The following is a 15,359-nucleotide window of genomic DNA, read 5'->3' as shown; positions in this document are numbered from 1 at the left end:
TCATAAAATGGGGTTCACGTGGTGAGGGGATAGGAGGGCATGGATTTGTCTGCCAAGCCTAAGTAGGAGGTACAGAGGGAAAGAAACTGGGCTGTGTGAGGAATGCCATGGTGTCTGTTCTGTATCAGTTCTTCAGCCTGTCAGTGTAATTCTGCTTTTGAGCAGTGAAAGCTGCTAGGAAAGAGGCATTGGGACACAAGGATAAGGAGCACAAATATTCTTAAAAGCTACGTCATTGCTCTCATCCTCCTTTACAGGCTGTCACTTGGTCTCCTTTTTCCAGAGAAGGCCAAATTTAGCACCATGCTCTAGAAGAGAGTGAGCTGTTTTGCATATTTCCTATCTTCTAGCTGAAAGGAAAAAGCGTTTTAAAAACATCCACAATAAACCAGGAGTTTGTCATTCAGTTTATTTTTTTCAATAGTTTTCCATTAAAAGAAACTAAAGAACAAGCTGTGCCAACTGCATTTTTGATTAAATATGTGACTGATAATACCTCTTTGTTTGCAGAGCCAGTGTAGCCAATTTATTGTGCATTATGGCAAACTCTTCCTTAAAAATAACAGCGAAAAATATTTGCTTAGCACAGAATGGCATTTTAAGTGAACAGAACTCTGAGCAATTTTCACTAAAACAGAATTAAATCCTATCTGTTTTCAGAGCACATAAATAATCTATGAGCTTTGTTTCCTTTTCTGATGTGGCCACTTTCTCCTACACAGGCAATAAAAAAGAGAAAATTGCTTCTTTTCATTGTCTAAATGATGGGAAGGAGCCTCTCTGCTTTAATTAAGGTTAAGTGCCTAATTTTAAAGACCTATGACCAGAAATTCAGAATTACTGAATATTCACAGTGCAGAGTAGAGTGGATAAGAGTGTGCTGGTCCCCAGTGTGTTGAAATGAAGCTCAGAGTATTTCTGTCTCAGCACACAAGACCAGACATCCCTCAACTCAAGAGCTATTTGTAGAAAACGTGAAGTGCAGTGCTTTTTCCAAGGGCAGTATTATCAGATAGCAATCTGATTTACCTTGACTGAGACTTGAGTCTCAGCTTGGGTCTCATTCAGCGTTTTCAGTGTCCATGTATTAGCTTACTTTTAATGTCAATATTCTTTAGCACTTGCCGTGAATAACTCCTCCTTGCTTCTAAGGTGCTAATCCATATGTTGAAGAGGAGTCAGGAGATTTTTTTGTAATGAACCTGGGCTGACAGTCAGAGGGAAGACCTTCAGCTCTGTCCTTCCCATGCACTCACCGAGAGAGAAAACCTGTACTTACGTGCCACTGGCTTCTGTTTCTCATATTCACCTCTGTTTTAGATCACCCTGCAGGAGGGACACAGTCAAGGGGCTCTGATAGAAGAGGATGGCAGGAGCCTTGATTACCAGTCTGAACCCAGCTTGGACATCCCCAGCTACCGGAAGAGCTCCCTCCACAAGACCTATCAGTCTTCCCCACTCCAGATAGATTCCTTTGCCATCAATTCACGATCCCTGAGCCTGAAATCTGCTGGCAGGAGAGGGACAGACAAAGTGCCCCTTCATCCAATAAAGTCCGAAGGGGCAGCCTCCACCCCTTACAAAAGCATCTTTTCTCCCAATTCCCTGTCAAACAGAAATGGGAGTCTTTCCTATGACAGTTTGCTGAACCCCATGTCTCCCTCGGGGAGGAAGTGCATTGCCCATTCTGCAGTCAGCTCTGTCGGGTACCACTCCCCATATTTGTCAGCCAAAATGTGCCACCTCCGGGGCAGCGAGCTGCAGCGCCAGCCCCCGCAGAGCTTCAGCCCGGTGCTGGGCAGCCCAGCCCCGCATCAGCGAGACCCCTCCCCAGTGCGCTATGATAACCTTTCCAAGACAATTATGGCATCCATCCAGGAAAGGAAGGAGATGGAAGAGAGGGAGAAGCTCCTCCACTCGCACCCTGACTCGGTGTTTGCAGACTCAGGGGTCTATGACACGCCCAGCTCCTACAGCCTGCAGCAAGTGAGCACGCTCTCGGAAGACCCGCGCAGCATGGCCATGAGATACGGATCCAGGGACAATCTGATGGCTGCCACCAGCTTTAGCACAAGGAACCCTATACTGCAGTCCTCAGTGTCTTCACTCTCAAGTGCAATGACAAGAGCCCCAAGGACTTCTACAACCTCTCTGCAAGCTGATTTAGCCAATAATAATGTGCAGTCCCATCAAGCACTACAGGGCAGGGTCAGCAATGGTTCCTACAAATCCCCAGGCCACCAGGTCCCATCGTCCCCCACAGGGATGCCTAGGTCACCCTCTTACGGAGGCCCGAAGGCTGTGTCGTTTGTAAACACTGTGGAAATTACAGAGGTGCAGTCAGTGGGAGCACAGAGGTATGTACTGCTTGAGGGGCTGAGAGCAGTGGGAATCTGCTTGTGAACGAGGGCTGGAGCTGGAGCTGCGCTGGAGGCACACCCTGATGAGGTGTTTGCTGTGGGCCATGACGGTGGGAGGTTTGTGGGTGCTCTTCATTTTTGTCACACCCCCACAGCAACCTCACCATGACAAAATGTTCACACTTCTACTGTACCTTGAACTGCAGGTGGTCAGTTTTTCTGTAAATTCATAGTGATACATTGTCATAGCTGAACTGGGAAATTATTTCCAAGGCGTGAGGCAGATTACTCCTCCCCTTATGCAGAAAAGGGTGGAACTGTTCTACTTTGTAGCTTGAAGGGAGGCTGACCTTGACATTGCTTGGGTACTGAGGCAGAGCTGGGATCCTACTTGTGCAACATACCCTGCAGTGAGAGAGTGAGTGGCATAGAGAGCTCTGTATTTAGCAGTGTTGAGTGTCCATAGTACAGAACTGCTGATAAAAGCACAGAGCTTCATGACATTACCTTAAGACCTTGCTGCTTCCTTCCTTTCTGTGAGAAAGCATGGAGAGAAAGGATTTGCTGTGCCGAAAGCCTCAGTAACTGCCACCTGAGCAAGATGCTCAGCTGCAGCTTCTCCATGTGCTTCTGTTTTCCTTCTGGAAGCCATGGAGCTTGAAAAGCCTGAAAAGATCATGATCCCACTGAGGATGCAGTATTTCAGCTTAATTGGGACCTGGAGGGCTGCTCTTCAGAGATATCTGTTTCCTTTGTGTCTGGTACTTATTGTGCTGTGCTGGCCTTTGGTTAAGGTCCCAGGTTTCTCTCTCCTGTTATCCAACAGTTTTGGAAAACTTACTGAAATGTGGGAGAACCATTATTGTAGACCTCCTGAAGTTAAGTGCAAACAAGTTGTTTCAGAGATGAGCAACAAAGTTTTGTTTACCTGGATATTTAACTGGGAAATGGTTTTTTCTGAGCATTTATGTCTGATTTTAAAACAGTTTATCTTGAGGTCAGTGGTGAGCAGTGGTAACAGTTAAACTCTTCTGCGTCCTACAAATGCCTATGCAATTAGTTTGGAACAACAAAGTATTTAAGCAAGTAATTAAATTAACAAATATTACTCAGGCGTGGTCCACTAACCTAATGGCCAAATTAATTCTCTCATTTCAGTGGCTTCTCATCGAATGCACTGGCTTCAACCAGCTTGCTCCCAGGCTTGAATATTTTGCAGTGCTGGGAACTCAGGGTGACAGGGGTAATTGTTTATTCTGAATGAAGCCATTCTGCTGTCGCACTTTGTCACTAATATTGCATCTTTTGATATTTCTTTTGATGCAGGGATGACATGCAGTTGAAGACACCTCACAGTAAAATAAATGGACAGCCAAAAGGAATAGCCAGGTTGGGTTCAACATCAAGTTCCCAGGGGACGCCAGTCAGCCCTGCTAGACACTCTAATGTTAAGAAGGTGTCTGGAGTTGGTGGAACAACCTATGAAATTTCAGTGTAAAATAAAATGAATTAAAAACAAAGAGCCATCCACTCAGCCAGCCATGAAGCTAGGAGCACTGTGAAGACTCAAACAACAACAAAGAAGGAGCAGCAGCAGTCGGCCACTCTCCTTTTCTTGTTTTGGGTTTGTTCTGTTTTCATCTTTCTCTTTTGGCCAAAAACCAGCTGCAGCCTTATTCTTGAGGGAATAATAAAATTGTACAGTCTATCAGACTCTTCCTGAACCGACAGGCGGGAACTGGCTACGACCTAAGACCACCACAGAGCGGAATTCCTTCCTGCAAGAGAGCGCTAAAGCCATTGCGCGCGTGTCTGTCCAACCACTCTGTTGTGTACCAGTTGTGCTGTGAAACAGTTCAGTCAGTCCAGGATCAGTCAGTTCTCCCATGCCCCTTCCCAGTTCTTCTGGCCAGCGATGTGTCCAGCAGGAGCCAGAGGACCAACTGCTGTTTTCCTGCTGACATGGAAAGCAGGGTTCCTGCACTGGGCAGGAACTTCTCCTCATCCCCCGGGCGCTGCAGCTCAGGTTCCTCCTCCTGGGAAGGAACAAGGCAAGGCCACGTGGGCTGCAGACACCATGTCTTCTTAAAAAGCCTCCCTGGTCCCGGATGGGGGCAGGAGAAAGGATAGCAACAGCTTCTCCCTGTCTGCCATTGGCCTCCCTGTGTGTGAAGTTGTGTGTGTGTGTGCGCGTGTTTGTCTCCATGGAAAAGGACCGCAGCACCGGCGAGGATCTGCCACTCTGACCTCCTGCTCCCTCTGGGTTTGAAAGGCTTCTCTGACCCAGCAACAAAACCAAGCAGATAAGAAAGGAAATGTTCAGATGGAAACATATTTTAAACAGCCATCAGCTGCTTTCTCTGCACCCTCCTTACCTGTTGGATTTAGGCAATAACAGAGTTTACTGCCTTGCCCTGGTGCCGTCAGTGTAATCCCACAGCAAGGTTATCATAAGCTGTCGAATTTACAGTGTGTATAACTGAGCCAAGCGTGCATCTAAAGGATATAAATTTTCTGTCTGCCTAATTACTAGCACATTCCCTCTGGTCTTCAATACTGTTAGACAAAGGATTTTCAATTTGGGTTTTTCCCCCCTGGGGAACAACTTTTAAAAATAATATCAATCAAATCTATTTAACATTTTGAAGTTTCTTTCTCCTGTCTCCAGAAAACTACATTTACTTTGTTGGATTTAAGGACAACTTTACCGTAAAAAACAAGAAAGGGGTGCATTACTTTTGTCAAAGGAGGACTCTGGCCAAGCTAATTTTGGGACAAATGGATTTTTATTTCTCTATTCCTTATCTCCTTAACATTCAGTTATCACCTCAGAAGTCAAAAGTACTGAGATCTGGACCAATGCTAACTTGCCAGATCATGTGTGCAATTAAGAATATCCTGAGCGACTGTTGCCAAAGTCACTAAAAATTATTATTTACCACTGAGTCAGTCAGCATACAAGACCTCAACTTCCCACCTGGTTCTCTTGGTGAATAGTTTTGATTAGAGACCTAAATCCATCATTTTTCAGGATATTAATTTCAAGGGATTAAATCCTTTTCAGTCCTTGACAATAACGGAAAGCTCTCCAGGTATTTGGTAGCAATTCAGAATGTGTTCATAATATCTTATTTGTTTTCATGTATGTTGAGGTTAATTATTCCAGAAGGCAAATATTGACCTTAATTTTGCCTGGTTAAAATTTATATTTTGATTTGATGAATCTTGACATCTGCTGCAATACATGGTTATTATGTCCCTTGTAAATCACATTATTTTTTGGAGACAAAGGTTGAAGAGAACATAAGAAAGTTAATCATCTCTCTGTGTAATGCTCTATGTTGCTTGAAGGAAGAAACATGGAAAGCAATGCTTCTGCAATAGGCTGAAGTTCTGAGAGAGCGAAGTAGAAATCAGTGTGCATTTTATTGCCTTGGTGGTATTTTCAATGCCTGGTGTAGGGATATTGCAGAGCAGAGAAGCAATAGTCTTTCTGTGTGTGTAGAACATTGTCTTTAGTCGGAGGCACCATGGTACCAGAAGGATGCTGGTAAACTGGATCAGGTATAGATGGAGCAATATATATTAAAGAACTGGATGGGCTGGCTAATGAGAAGATTTAAAGGGCTAAAACATGCCACTGGCTAAGCAATGAAGTGGAAATTGAACATCATAACTTTACAAATATGTTACTTAAAAGTTGTAAAACCAAAGGTAAATCCAAGGGTTGTCACTGGTAACCAATGGTCTACATTTAGAATGGGGCAGAAAAGGTGGAGAGGAAGGGACAGTGAATAGTCTTCCAAGCAGAGTTTTGGACAAACTGTTTAGGACAGTCAAACTGTATTTGGACAAGTCATTAAAAAATTTCTGTGAGAGGTGAATCTGTAGGGACAAGGGGTAGACCAGATGGCCTTACAGATTTCTTCCATCTTTAACTGTTATTAACTGTTATTAATCTGCAGTCTACCCTGATGTTAACTCCTCAGGAAGATGCAGTACTTCTTTAAGGACTGGAATTCACTCTGGTGCATAGAGTATCACAAAATTACTTGTTTTTAAAGTATCATGTATGCCATATGTAAGCCCTTAAAAAGAGAGGGTAGGAAACACATGGGATTAGGGAGTGAGACAAGGGCACATTTTATCATGTATCTTTGAATACGTACATGAAATTCATGCAAGCAAGGCTGAAAATTTGCACCAATGTAATATTTGAGATTTGCATCCCAGTGATGCTCCACTTTGATCGTTCTTTCTCTTGCATTTATAAATGAAAAAGCTACTGAGGAACTTGAAGGGCCAAAGAGCCTTTGAAGTTAACTACATTAGTTCATGAGAGAATTTCTCAGTAAGACTAAACACAGTATTGTGTGTATAAAGCACTAATATCCAGGGTTATTTTGACATAGTTCACAAGGGGTAAGGGAGAAAAAAAAGATGCACTGTGTCAGTACAGGTTCAGCAGTAAGGATTACGTATTTTGTGAGTAGTTTTGCCCACAGTTGAGAGACATTCAACTTTTCCATAGGTTTACAATGGTACCAAAGTTGTTTTTTTTTTCCTTTTGAGGTTTGCATTTAATTCAGTGCACATAGCCTGGAGTAAATGATTCACATTTTCTGAAAGAATAATCTAAGCAGAACTGTTAACAGGAGATTGCATGCAGCAAATCCAGCCTCATTTCCATCCAAGGCACTGAACCTGCAGCTATTTACTCATAAATGTAAGTGTCTGTTCCTTAGTTCCTGTTGTGGGACTGGGGACCTATTTATTAAATCTAATTTTTGAGCAGAATCCAGCCCATATTAAAGCATAGTTCTTTAAGCAGTTTACAGATCAGCAGTAAGGTTCTTTTGTCAAAACACCCTGTTTTTATGGACACTGCAGGCCAAATCTTCAGCTTGTAAAAATTGGTGTGGCTCCATGAAAACTCATTTAATTGATGCTAATTTATAGTAGGTGGGGATCAGCCATGAAAATCCAGCACGAGTTAACACATCCTGTAAAGTAGCTTCTTTATTTTTGTCATGTTTATTTCATGTTTCAAAAGTCTTAAATATTTTCAACATGTTTTTATTTGTAGCTGTGGATTGTATTACTTATTTAAAGAAGAGCAATAGGTTTTTTTAGTTTACGCATCAGTTTTCATTGCATATTGCATTTTATTATTCGTTTGTTCCCTGTTCATATGCTCCCATTTAGCCTCCAGGTTTTCATTGTAGTACTTTTCTGCCTTGAAAAGTTGGATCTCTATATCTTTAGTTGTATAATATATTGAGTATTATGGAATTAAATGTACCTTACTACATGGGTGGGAGAGAGAGAAAATATTTTTACTTGAAGCCTTAATATTTTCTTTTTTTACTACTTTGTTTGTTGACCTCATAGGAAAGTCTGAATAGCAAAGACTTTGAAACTCCGGGCCAAATACTGCACTGACAGACAACCAGCATTTGGCCCCCATGTCAAAACTGGATGCAGACATAACCTGAAGTGAACAAGGGAAAAAGCCTCAGGGTGGCATATTTTCCTGAAGATCATTAATACAGTCTCAAAACATGTCTGTAAGCAAGTACATTAAAGAAGTCTTCAAGTCTTGAATTTTTAAGGAAGGTGATAGCAGGAACTGCCCTAATATCTTACATCTGCTCTTTTTTTTAATTTTTTTTTTTTTTTTTAATTAAGCAAAACAAATGCATTTACTCAGTTTGGTTCAGCCAGCTCGGGGGGTTGCACAGAGCTCTGTGTTGGTAGCCATGTGCAGCACATGAGCTGTGGGGTGTTGCTGTTCTGATTCTAACCAAGCGTGATGTTGTGTCAACTCGGCCCACGAGGATCCCTCCCGGGCCTTCCAGTGGACGTTCCTCAGATGATGCCTACTCTCCTACAAGCCTAATATGGAAATTGCAATGTGGTTTTCTTTGGACTATATCTGTGGTCCAGACTAGAGATATATAGAGAGATATATATATAGTCAATATTTTTTTGTGTGTGTGGGAAAGATGGGGTCAAGTTTTTCTGTCTCTGACAGTCTGGAAAGTTAATGTCAAACCATTTTTATGGTCTGTATTTCACCTGTTCTGCCACCTTGAATTGTTGGAATGTATCTGTGCAGGCTTTGTGGAGCTCTGTCTGTAACCTTTTTTGTGGCTCTCGTAATACATATATATTTTTTAAACCTTTGAGTCACTTCAGTATTTTCAAGTGTCTGTTTCTGCCTCAGCTGTGTTTGTGCGCTGAGATGGTTCACGGTGCGCTGCCATTTCTCACTTCCACTTGTGCAAAACCTGAACTGGAAGAGCAGAACTGGAAATGCCAGTACCAGTGCAAAGGACAAAACTGACAAAATATTGAAAGAAGTGACTGCATGTTAAATCTCATTTTCAAGATGCCTGTGGTAGAGTAGGAGATATAGTGAGTCTTAAAAGAGTGTGTCCCAGTTGTGACCAGTGAATCATGTTTGGGAGGTTACAGCAAGTGGTCCATGAAACAACACTAAATGAAGTTTTCTGTACTGTTTATTTAACTTGTGGGTTTAATAGGGATCCTGTGGTCCAGCACAGTTTTGAATCACTGCCACAGAGTAACTGGAAAAATTTTTATATCGGTATTTGTTGAATACATTCTGTCCAGGTCATGTGGGTTTATAAATCCCAAACACGCGCAATTCTTAATCTGTCTTCATCTGTCTATCTGTTTCTAGTCTTTGGAAATATGTCCATTTGATCTGTCAGACTGTCTTACAACACACACAGCTGCCAAGCCCTGCAGCTGCTGCAGGATTTTCGATGCCATAATTTGCATATATAGGCTAATTGCATTAAGCAAGGATCCATTCGAGCATGTTCATTATAAATGCCAGTCATATTTGTGTGCTGTTGTGTCTTCATGTGGCAGAGATTACCTTTTATATAAAATGGCCCAAACTGTAATCACCAGGCTCCATGGGTGTTGCCAACATCAACCAGGATTATATAAGGCCATGATTTGTTTCAATACATTTAATTTAAAGATATCTTGGTTTACAGCAGTCTCAGCTTTCCTCTCTCTAAGTAATGGGTAAATTATACAATTTTGTATTTCATTTTTTCATTGTTATTTTTCATTCTGCAGGACAAGTTTAGGTTCACATTTTGGAACATAATAAGGAGAGACAAAGGAAACTATTTATACAGGTGAATATGTCTTTTAAAAAGAGAATCGGTTTTACAATAAATAGATTAGAATTACTGTCAAAATTGGTTTTGTTCATCTTGTCACAATAACTTGAAATTTAACATAAGGCTTATTTCACAGCTGATATCTCTAACCCTGAAACATTTTTTAAATGTTTAAAAACATTTCAAATTATATGATGAAATATGATCTACTTTTACAGATTAAAACAGTCCTGGAGAAGTGATGGTACATTTTACAGTGCCTTATATATATGTGTATATATTCATATGTATATATATAATGCCTATATGTATATAATGTATATGTAACTGTGTACATAGAGTCAGGTAAAACTAGTTACAGGTGTCACTCTCTGATATATTTTAAATAGAACTGATCTGTCTTGATAGAAAAAAAATGGTTGTAGCAGCACCAAAATACAAAACCAAAATTACTTTTAAAACATGTAAGTAAATAAAGTAGACTGGAAACAGTGTGTCTGCCAGTGGTTATGTTCCAGGCTGTGGAAGACTGGTAGACAGACTCACCATTTTAAGGGATATTCAGAGAGGAGGGAAACAGTGCTGGAAGCTTGGAGAAAGTAGAGAATATGTAAGAGCAAATTGCCTTAGCAGTTGTGTTGCAATCCTGTTCATCTTTTCCACATCCATCCCCTGTGTGGATTTTTCAGACAGTAATTTATAAAGCACTGGCATAGCCTGTCCATTTGATATTGGATGTAGAATACCCCTGGCCTGGGATGGACAGTGAGCACTCTGGGCAATGCTGAGGTTTAATAACATTTCTAGACTGTGTTAAGATATTCTGTCAATGTGCTCCTCATTAATGGAAGTAATTTCTGCCTTTGTGGGCATGGGCCAGTTTGATCAGACTACATGGCAGAAGTGCACAACATGGGTTAGGCAGGAGATTCTGCCCAACCAGGAGCTTTTCAAGGGGTTTAGTTGCATTGTAGAAAAAAAGGAGTACCACAGGTAAGTCTTTTATTTTAAAAAATATCCCCTTTCTGAAATAAAATTCTTTTATGAACATTAGTAATTCAAAAACCTTTCTTTCAGCAGACTTGGTGAAGTATCTGCCATGTAAAAGCCATAAAGGTTGTGTACTGCCTTCTAAGGTTTATTTCACACCTTTTAACTTCCAGCCTCCACATGGGGCTTGGACTATCCATCTATCTCTTCAATATGGGGTAAGAGCAGGACTTTCAAGGATTTATTTGAGCATTGTCTGTGTGTGTGTGAAACCCTCCCACTGAGTTCAGTGGTAACTGAAAGAAATAATGGGAAGGATATGTGTGGTTAGCCAGAGAAATGGCAATGCCTGGAACTCTCTAAGGGAAAAGTTGCCTTCCATACAAGTGAAGAATTGTCCTTAGTTAGCACTGTTGTTTTGGAACTAAAGCATGCTCGTGGTTTTGGCTTCAGTAAATCTTACCATTGCCCACAGTCAGCCATGAGGACTTGAAGTAGGGCTTTCAGCACCAAAATCACAAGATTTGATACCCCAAATAACCCCCTAAGCCGAGAATTCCTGTTTTCAGAATAACAATAATATTGAGCTCATTAGTGCCATGCCTAGCTCACACTGAAATCTTACTTCCCCTGAAATCAGTGGTAGTTTTTCCTTTAATAATGCCTCATTATACTTTACATGCCATTAGGAGTGGCACCCGCAGGAATTTTCTCTCTGCTGTAGTTCACTGACATTAGGACTTCTTCAAGCCGTTGACTTGGAGCAAATCAAATGCTTGCAATCTTTTTTTTTTTTTTTTTTTTTTTTTTCTCACAACAGCACAAAGGGAAAAGTGAAATTTCATAAATACATCCATTCTGGGGTCAGCTCTGTTTTTAATGGAACTTCTGTCCCTGCTCCACAGAACAGAGATGGTCTTCATGGAGGGATTTTTGAGTGGCAGGCAGCAAGGAGGAATTTGGGATTAGTGGTGGAGCAGCAGTGTGGGCTCTTCTGCCTTCTGGCTTGTCCTTTCATGCAGTGTGCAGGGGATTGGCTCCTGGGCAGTGGTTTCCTCCGGCATTCACTGTTCCCATGGATATGAGGTGGATGACTCCTGGTGTGCCAGTTGCACACTCATATATCTTGAAAGCCTCTTTCAGTTACATAGGAGCAGAGCCCATGGGGATCTTTGGGTCAGAGCTGACTGTGGAAGCTCATAAAATTGCATTATATTCTGGTTCTAGCCACAGGCACAGGTGGTTTAGCAGAATACAGCTTTGCTGTCAGCTTTTTCTCTTGTACAGTCATTGGAACAGATGGTGAAAGGATTGTTGAGGGTCTTTTTTAAATACAAGCAATGCTACTTTTTCTTAGGAAAAACTCATCTTCTAGAAACTGCAGTGTCTGGGTAAATTCAGTGAGTAACAGCATAATTCATTTTTTGCAGCCTGTATATTATAGATCCATCTGGCCTTAGGATCAGCCCTTCTTGTCTCATTGACAGATACCTAAAATAACAGACTTAAAACCAGAGAAGTAAATAGTTATAAATAGGTAGTACTTGGTTATGACTAATTTTTCGGTCACACTGTGACACAGTGGAGACAAACTGCTCTGTTGTTGGCCACAATCTCCTCCATCACAACTCACATGCTTTGCACTGCTGCTGTTGGGAGCTCCTCAGCTTCAAGCTGTGACTCACAGTGACAGAGGTACCAGCCAGATGTTCTTCTCCAAACACGGGCTGCACGTGAGGCACAGGAATGGGCTTCAGGCATTCTGGCACCACTTCCTGACTCACTGCAGATTCCTGCTGCCTCGTTTGTCTTTCTGTGCCTCTTTGCTCCATGTTGGATGGGGATGTGACTTGCTGACTCACAAATGTGTTGTGTTTGTGAGAGGCTCAAGCCCTGCTGTTCTGCAAGCAGCTCTGTAGCTGAAGACAGGCAGATGCCTCCCATAGGTATCCTGGAGCAGCAGGGCATATTTGAGACACATTTAGCCTCAAATGAAAGCATCACTTGGGTCATGTACTTGAGGAGGAAGTTTTTGGATGTTTGTGATGGGTGGTTTTGACAATAATCTTGGTATTTCACGCTGACTTTGGCAAGCTGTTTTAGTAAACAGATAAAGACATTTCTGCCTTGATCCTTCCATTGACTCCCTGCATATTTCCCTATAATCCAAAGCCTCTGCACATTACCCACACAGCACAATCCTCATTCCAAGAGACCATATGCTTCATTGCCTTAAGCAGTTCTGCTCTCCCCTGCCTGCTTCTTGGAACAGTTGTACATATATATAATAATATCCAAAATGACTGAGCAGAAATGCAGTAAAAGAAATTTGCTGTAGCTTGGGAGTGACCTCGAGAAGGGGGGACACTGTGATGTGCTGGTGAGGCACAGAACACATCAAGAGCTGAGTTCCACAGCCACTGACATGTCGTGGGCAGCTGAGGAAACCCAGGCTTTCACATCTCTTGAGGGCAATGACTGAGCTGCTGTGTTGCCATGTGAAAAATGTTATTAAGTTCTGTCTTTTTTGGTGTCTGTTTTAGTGTTATACAGAAGTATGTATCCATTTATCTACATTGTCAAATTAACAGCACATAAAGCTTGTCAAAGAAGGAATAATGTCTATTAGTGCACAAAATTATTCCTTTTCTAGGATAGTCTTTCACTCAAGGAGCAGGAATAAGATGGAAATTATTAATTCCTGAGATTTTAACAAAGGAAAGCACATCCTGATTTAGGGAATAGGAAAAAATAGGTGTGTCCATGTGTAAACAGAAGTCACACGAGTTTGTTTATTTAACAGTAAAGGCAAAAAAAATTGTTTCCATTTAGACTGAACAACAAAATAGCTACATTTTTTAAAACATGTAAAAGCCGTCATATGAATCGATATCATAGAAATTTAGTGTATTTCTCCCTCATTTTAACAGAATTTTTAATATGGTTCTAGGGATATTTATACAGCTTCTGTTTATGTATCTCTGAAGCCCTGGATGCTGCAGGACTGCATTTCAGCACTGTGACACAAATGAAGGAAAGAGTCCTTTTTGGGCATAAGGGACTTGGGGTGTGCTCTCTGCTTTTGGTTCAGTTCTATATGTATAAGAATACATATACACTCTGCAACTATTATTAGCAATCCCCTGCATGGGTTGGGAAAGCAGTGCTCTCCTTAGCCTGGGTTGACATGACTTGATTTTTGAAGCTGAGTTCCTTGGATGCTCCATGACTGCCTAATCCTAGGCTTAAGGATAAATTAATCACTTCAATCCTACAACTAGTGACTTGAATAACTTACACTAATGTGGCGCTCAGACTGGCTCAGTGCAGCAGGCTGATTTTCACCTGAGGGTCTTTAACATTTCCATAGGAAATGCATGAATATATTAATGGAAATTTGATGGAATAAGTTCAGTAACATAATTTGGAAGAGAGGAAGAGCCACAATGCCATTTTGTCTGATCTATACCTATAGCAATTTCCAAGTTGTTACAAACACACATACATAAATATACACATACATTTACATATATATTTATGGGCCCAGATAATTATAAAACCAACCACAGCCTTTCAATTGTGTGTGCTGTGATTCATCAGCAGCAATAGTTTTTGGCAGGGATATAATTTCAAATCTTCTGCTGAGGATGCCTGCCAAGACATTGTTGGACAGAGATAGGATGAGGAAAGTTATTTATAAATGGGGATAATTAGGTCCTGTGCTTATTAGTGTTGAGGATGAGACAGAAAGACGGCATGTGTAGTAATGAGTGTTGTAATATGAGAAGATGCTCTCCATGATTTTCCAATTGTTGAGAGAAAAAATTTTTAAAAACCCTCTCAGGTGAAATAACTTCACTATGTGCTCCTCCCAGCTATGAGATTCAGACTGGGAGTTTGTGTACTATGCTGTAGGAGAGGTCTCAGACTAGTGGAAGCTTGGAATACTTCCACAGGATCCAGGTGCTGACTGTCATAACTGAAATGACATTCTGTTTCCTCCATTCTGGACTTTGCAGCTTGTGTTCAGGCAAAAACAAACCCTGATCAGACCTAGGAACTGCAGTAACTCCTTTTATGTGTAAGCAGTGCTCACAACCACACCGTCAGGAGAGAGCACTGTGCTGCCTGGTGCTCTGCTCATCACCTCTGTCAGCAGAGGCAAGGCTATGTCTGTGTTCCAGCAGTCATGCAGATGGATGTTACATCCCTTTTTTTCTTCAAGAGATACCATCACTGGGACAAATTCACCTTTCCATTGGTGTTCTCTCTAGAGGTAAAAATGCAGTGAGTGCAGTGTGGAATTCCTCCCTGCATGGTCTATGCTCACACAGACTGCACAGCACCCAGGACAATGCTCTCAGCCAGTTACTACAGAAGAGTGGTCACACGGTGACTCAGGAGAATAGCCATTAATATTAAAGATTTCTTAGCTCCTGGCTTTCTACCAAGCTTACTAGATAGTGTGACTAATGTGTAGGAGACACTTAAGCACACATCTGTGTTAAAAGATTTGAATATCCCATTAATTTTTCTTACTTCTAAGCTATTTGGACTGGTCTCACAGTGCTTGGGATTTTTATGGCCTGAAGCTCCTGCAGTCTCAAGTAAATGGTTGCTTTGGGGGTTTCTGAGTTTTTCATTAGAGGCGAGGGGAAGAAATAGTCTTCAGCATTGCAGAGAGAAGCTTGAAATACAAATATGGAGTCTCTCCAAAGGTCATTATTTCCCTGCACAGTGTGGCGTTTTTTAAACTCTGGCACAATACTGACAGGGTCCAGTGCCTTCAGAAACATTATTCATGTATTTAAAGGTGGGTGCAGTGTAAGCAAGTGCCTGGCTCTGC

The 15,359-nt window shown here is 41.5% G+C and overlaps 1 protein-coding gene across 3 annotated transcripts in view; it reads left to right on the top strand.

Annotated features, from left to right (window-relative positions):
• ZDHHC8 (zinc finger DHHC-type palmitoyltransferase 8) overlaps positions 1-9,945 on the top strand; it is a 111,859-nt gene extending 101,914 nt beyond the window's left edge. The window contains exons 10-12 of one of the 3 annotated variants that reach the window (XR_005953081.1): positions 1,321-2,357; positions 3,687-5,452; positions 6,933-9,945. Coding sequence is in view for 1 of the 3 variants with exons in the window: in XM_041410266.1 (XP_041266200.1) it covers positions 1,321-2,357; positions 3,687-3,858 (1,209 nt within the window). In the remaining 2 variants the exon portion in view is untranslated. Of the gene's footprint in view, positions 1-1,320; positions 2,358-3,686 lie in introns of all 3 variants that reach the window. The other 2 variants (XR_005953082.1, XM_041410266.1) reach the window with 2 other exon arrangements.
• Positions 9,946-15,359: the final 5,414 nt, after the last annotated feature.

The sequence above is a fragment of the Onychostruthus taczanowskii genome, unplaced genomic scaffold (assembly GCF_017590055.1).
Source record: "Onychostruthus taczanowskii isolate IOZ18803 unplaced genomic scaffold, ASM1759005v1 scaffold32, whole genome shotgun sequence".
NCBI classification, from domain to species: Eukaryota; Metazoa; Chordata; class Aves; order Passeriformes; family Passeridae; genus Onychostruthus; species Onychostruthus taczanowskii.
Note: the sequence above shows the minus strand (reverse complement) of the source record. Positions and strands in the feature narration are given on the sequence as shown.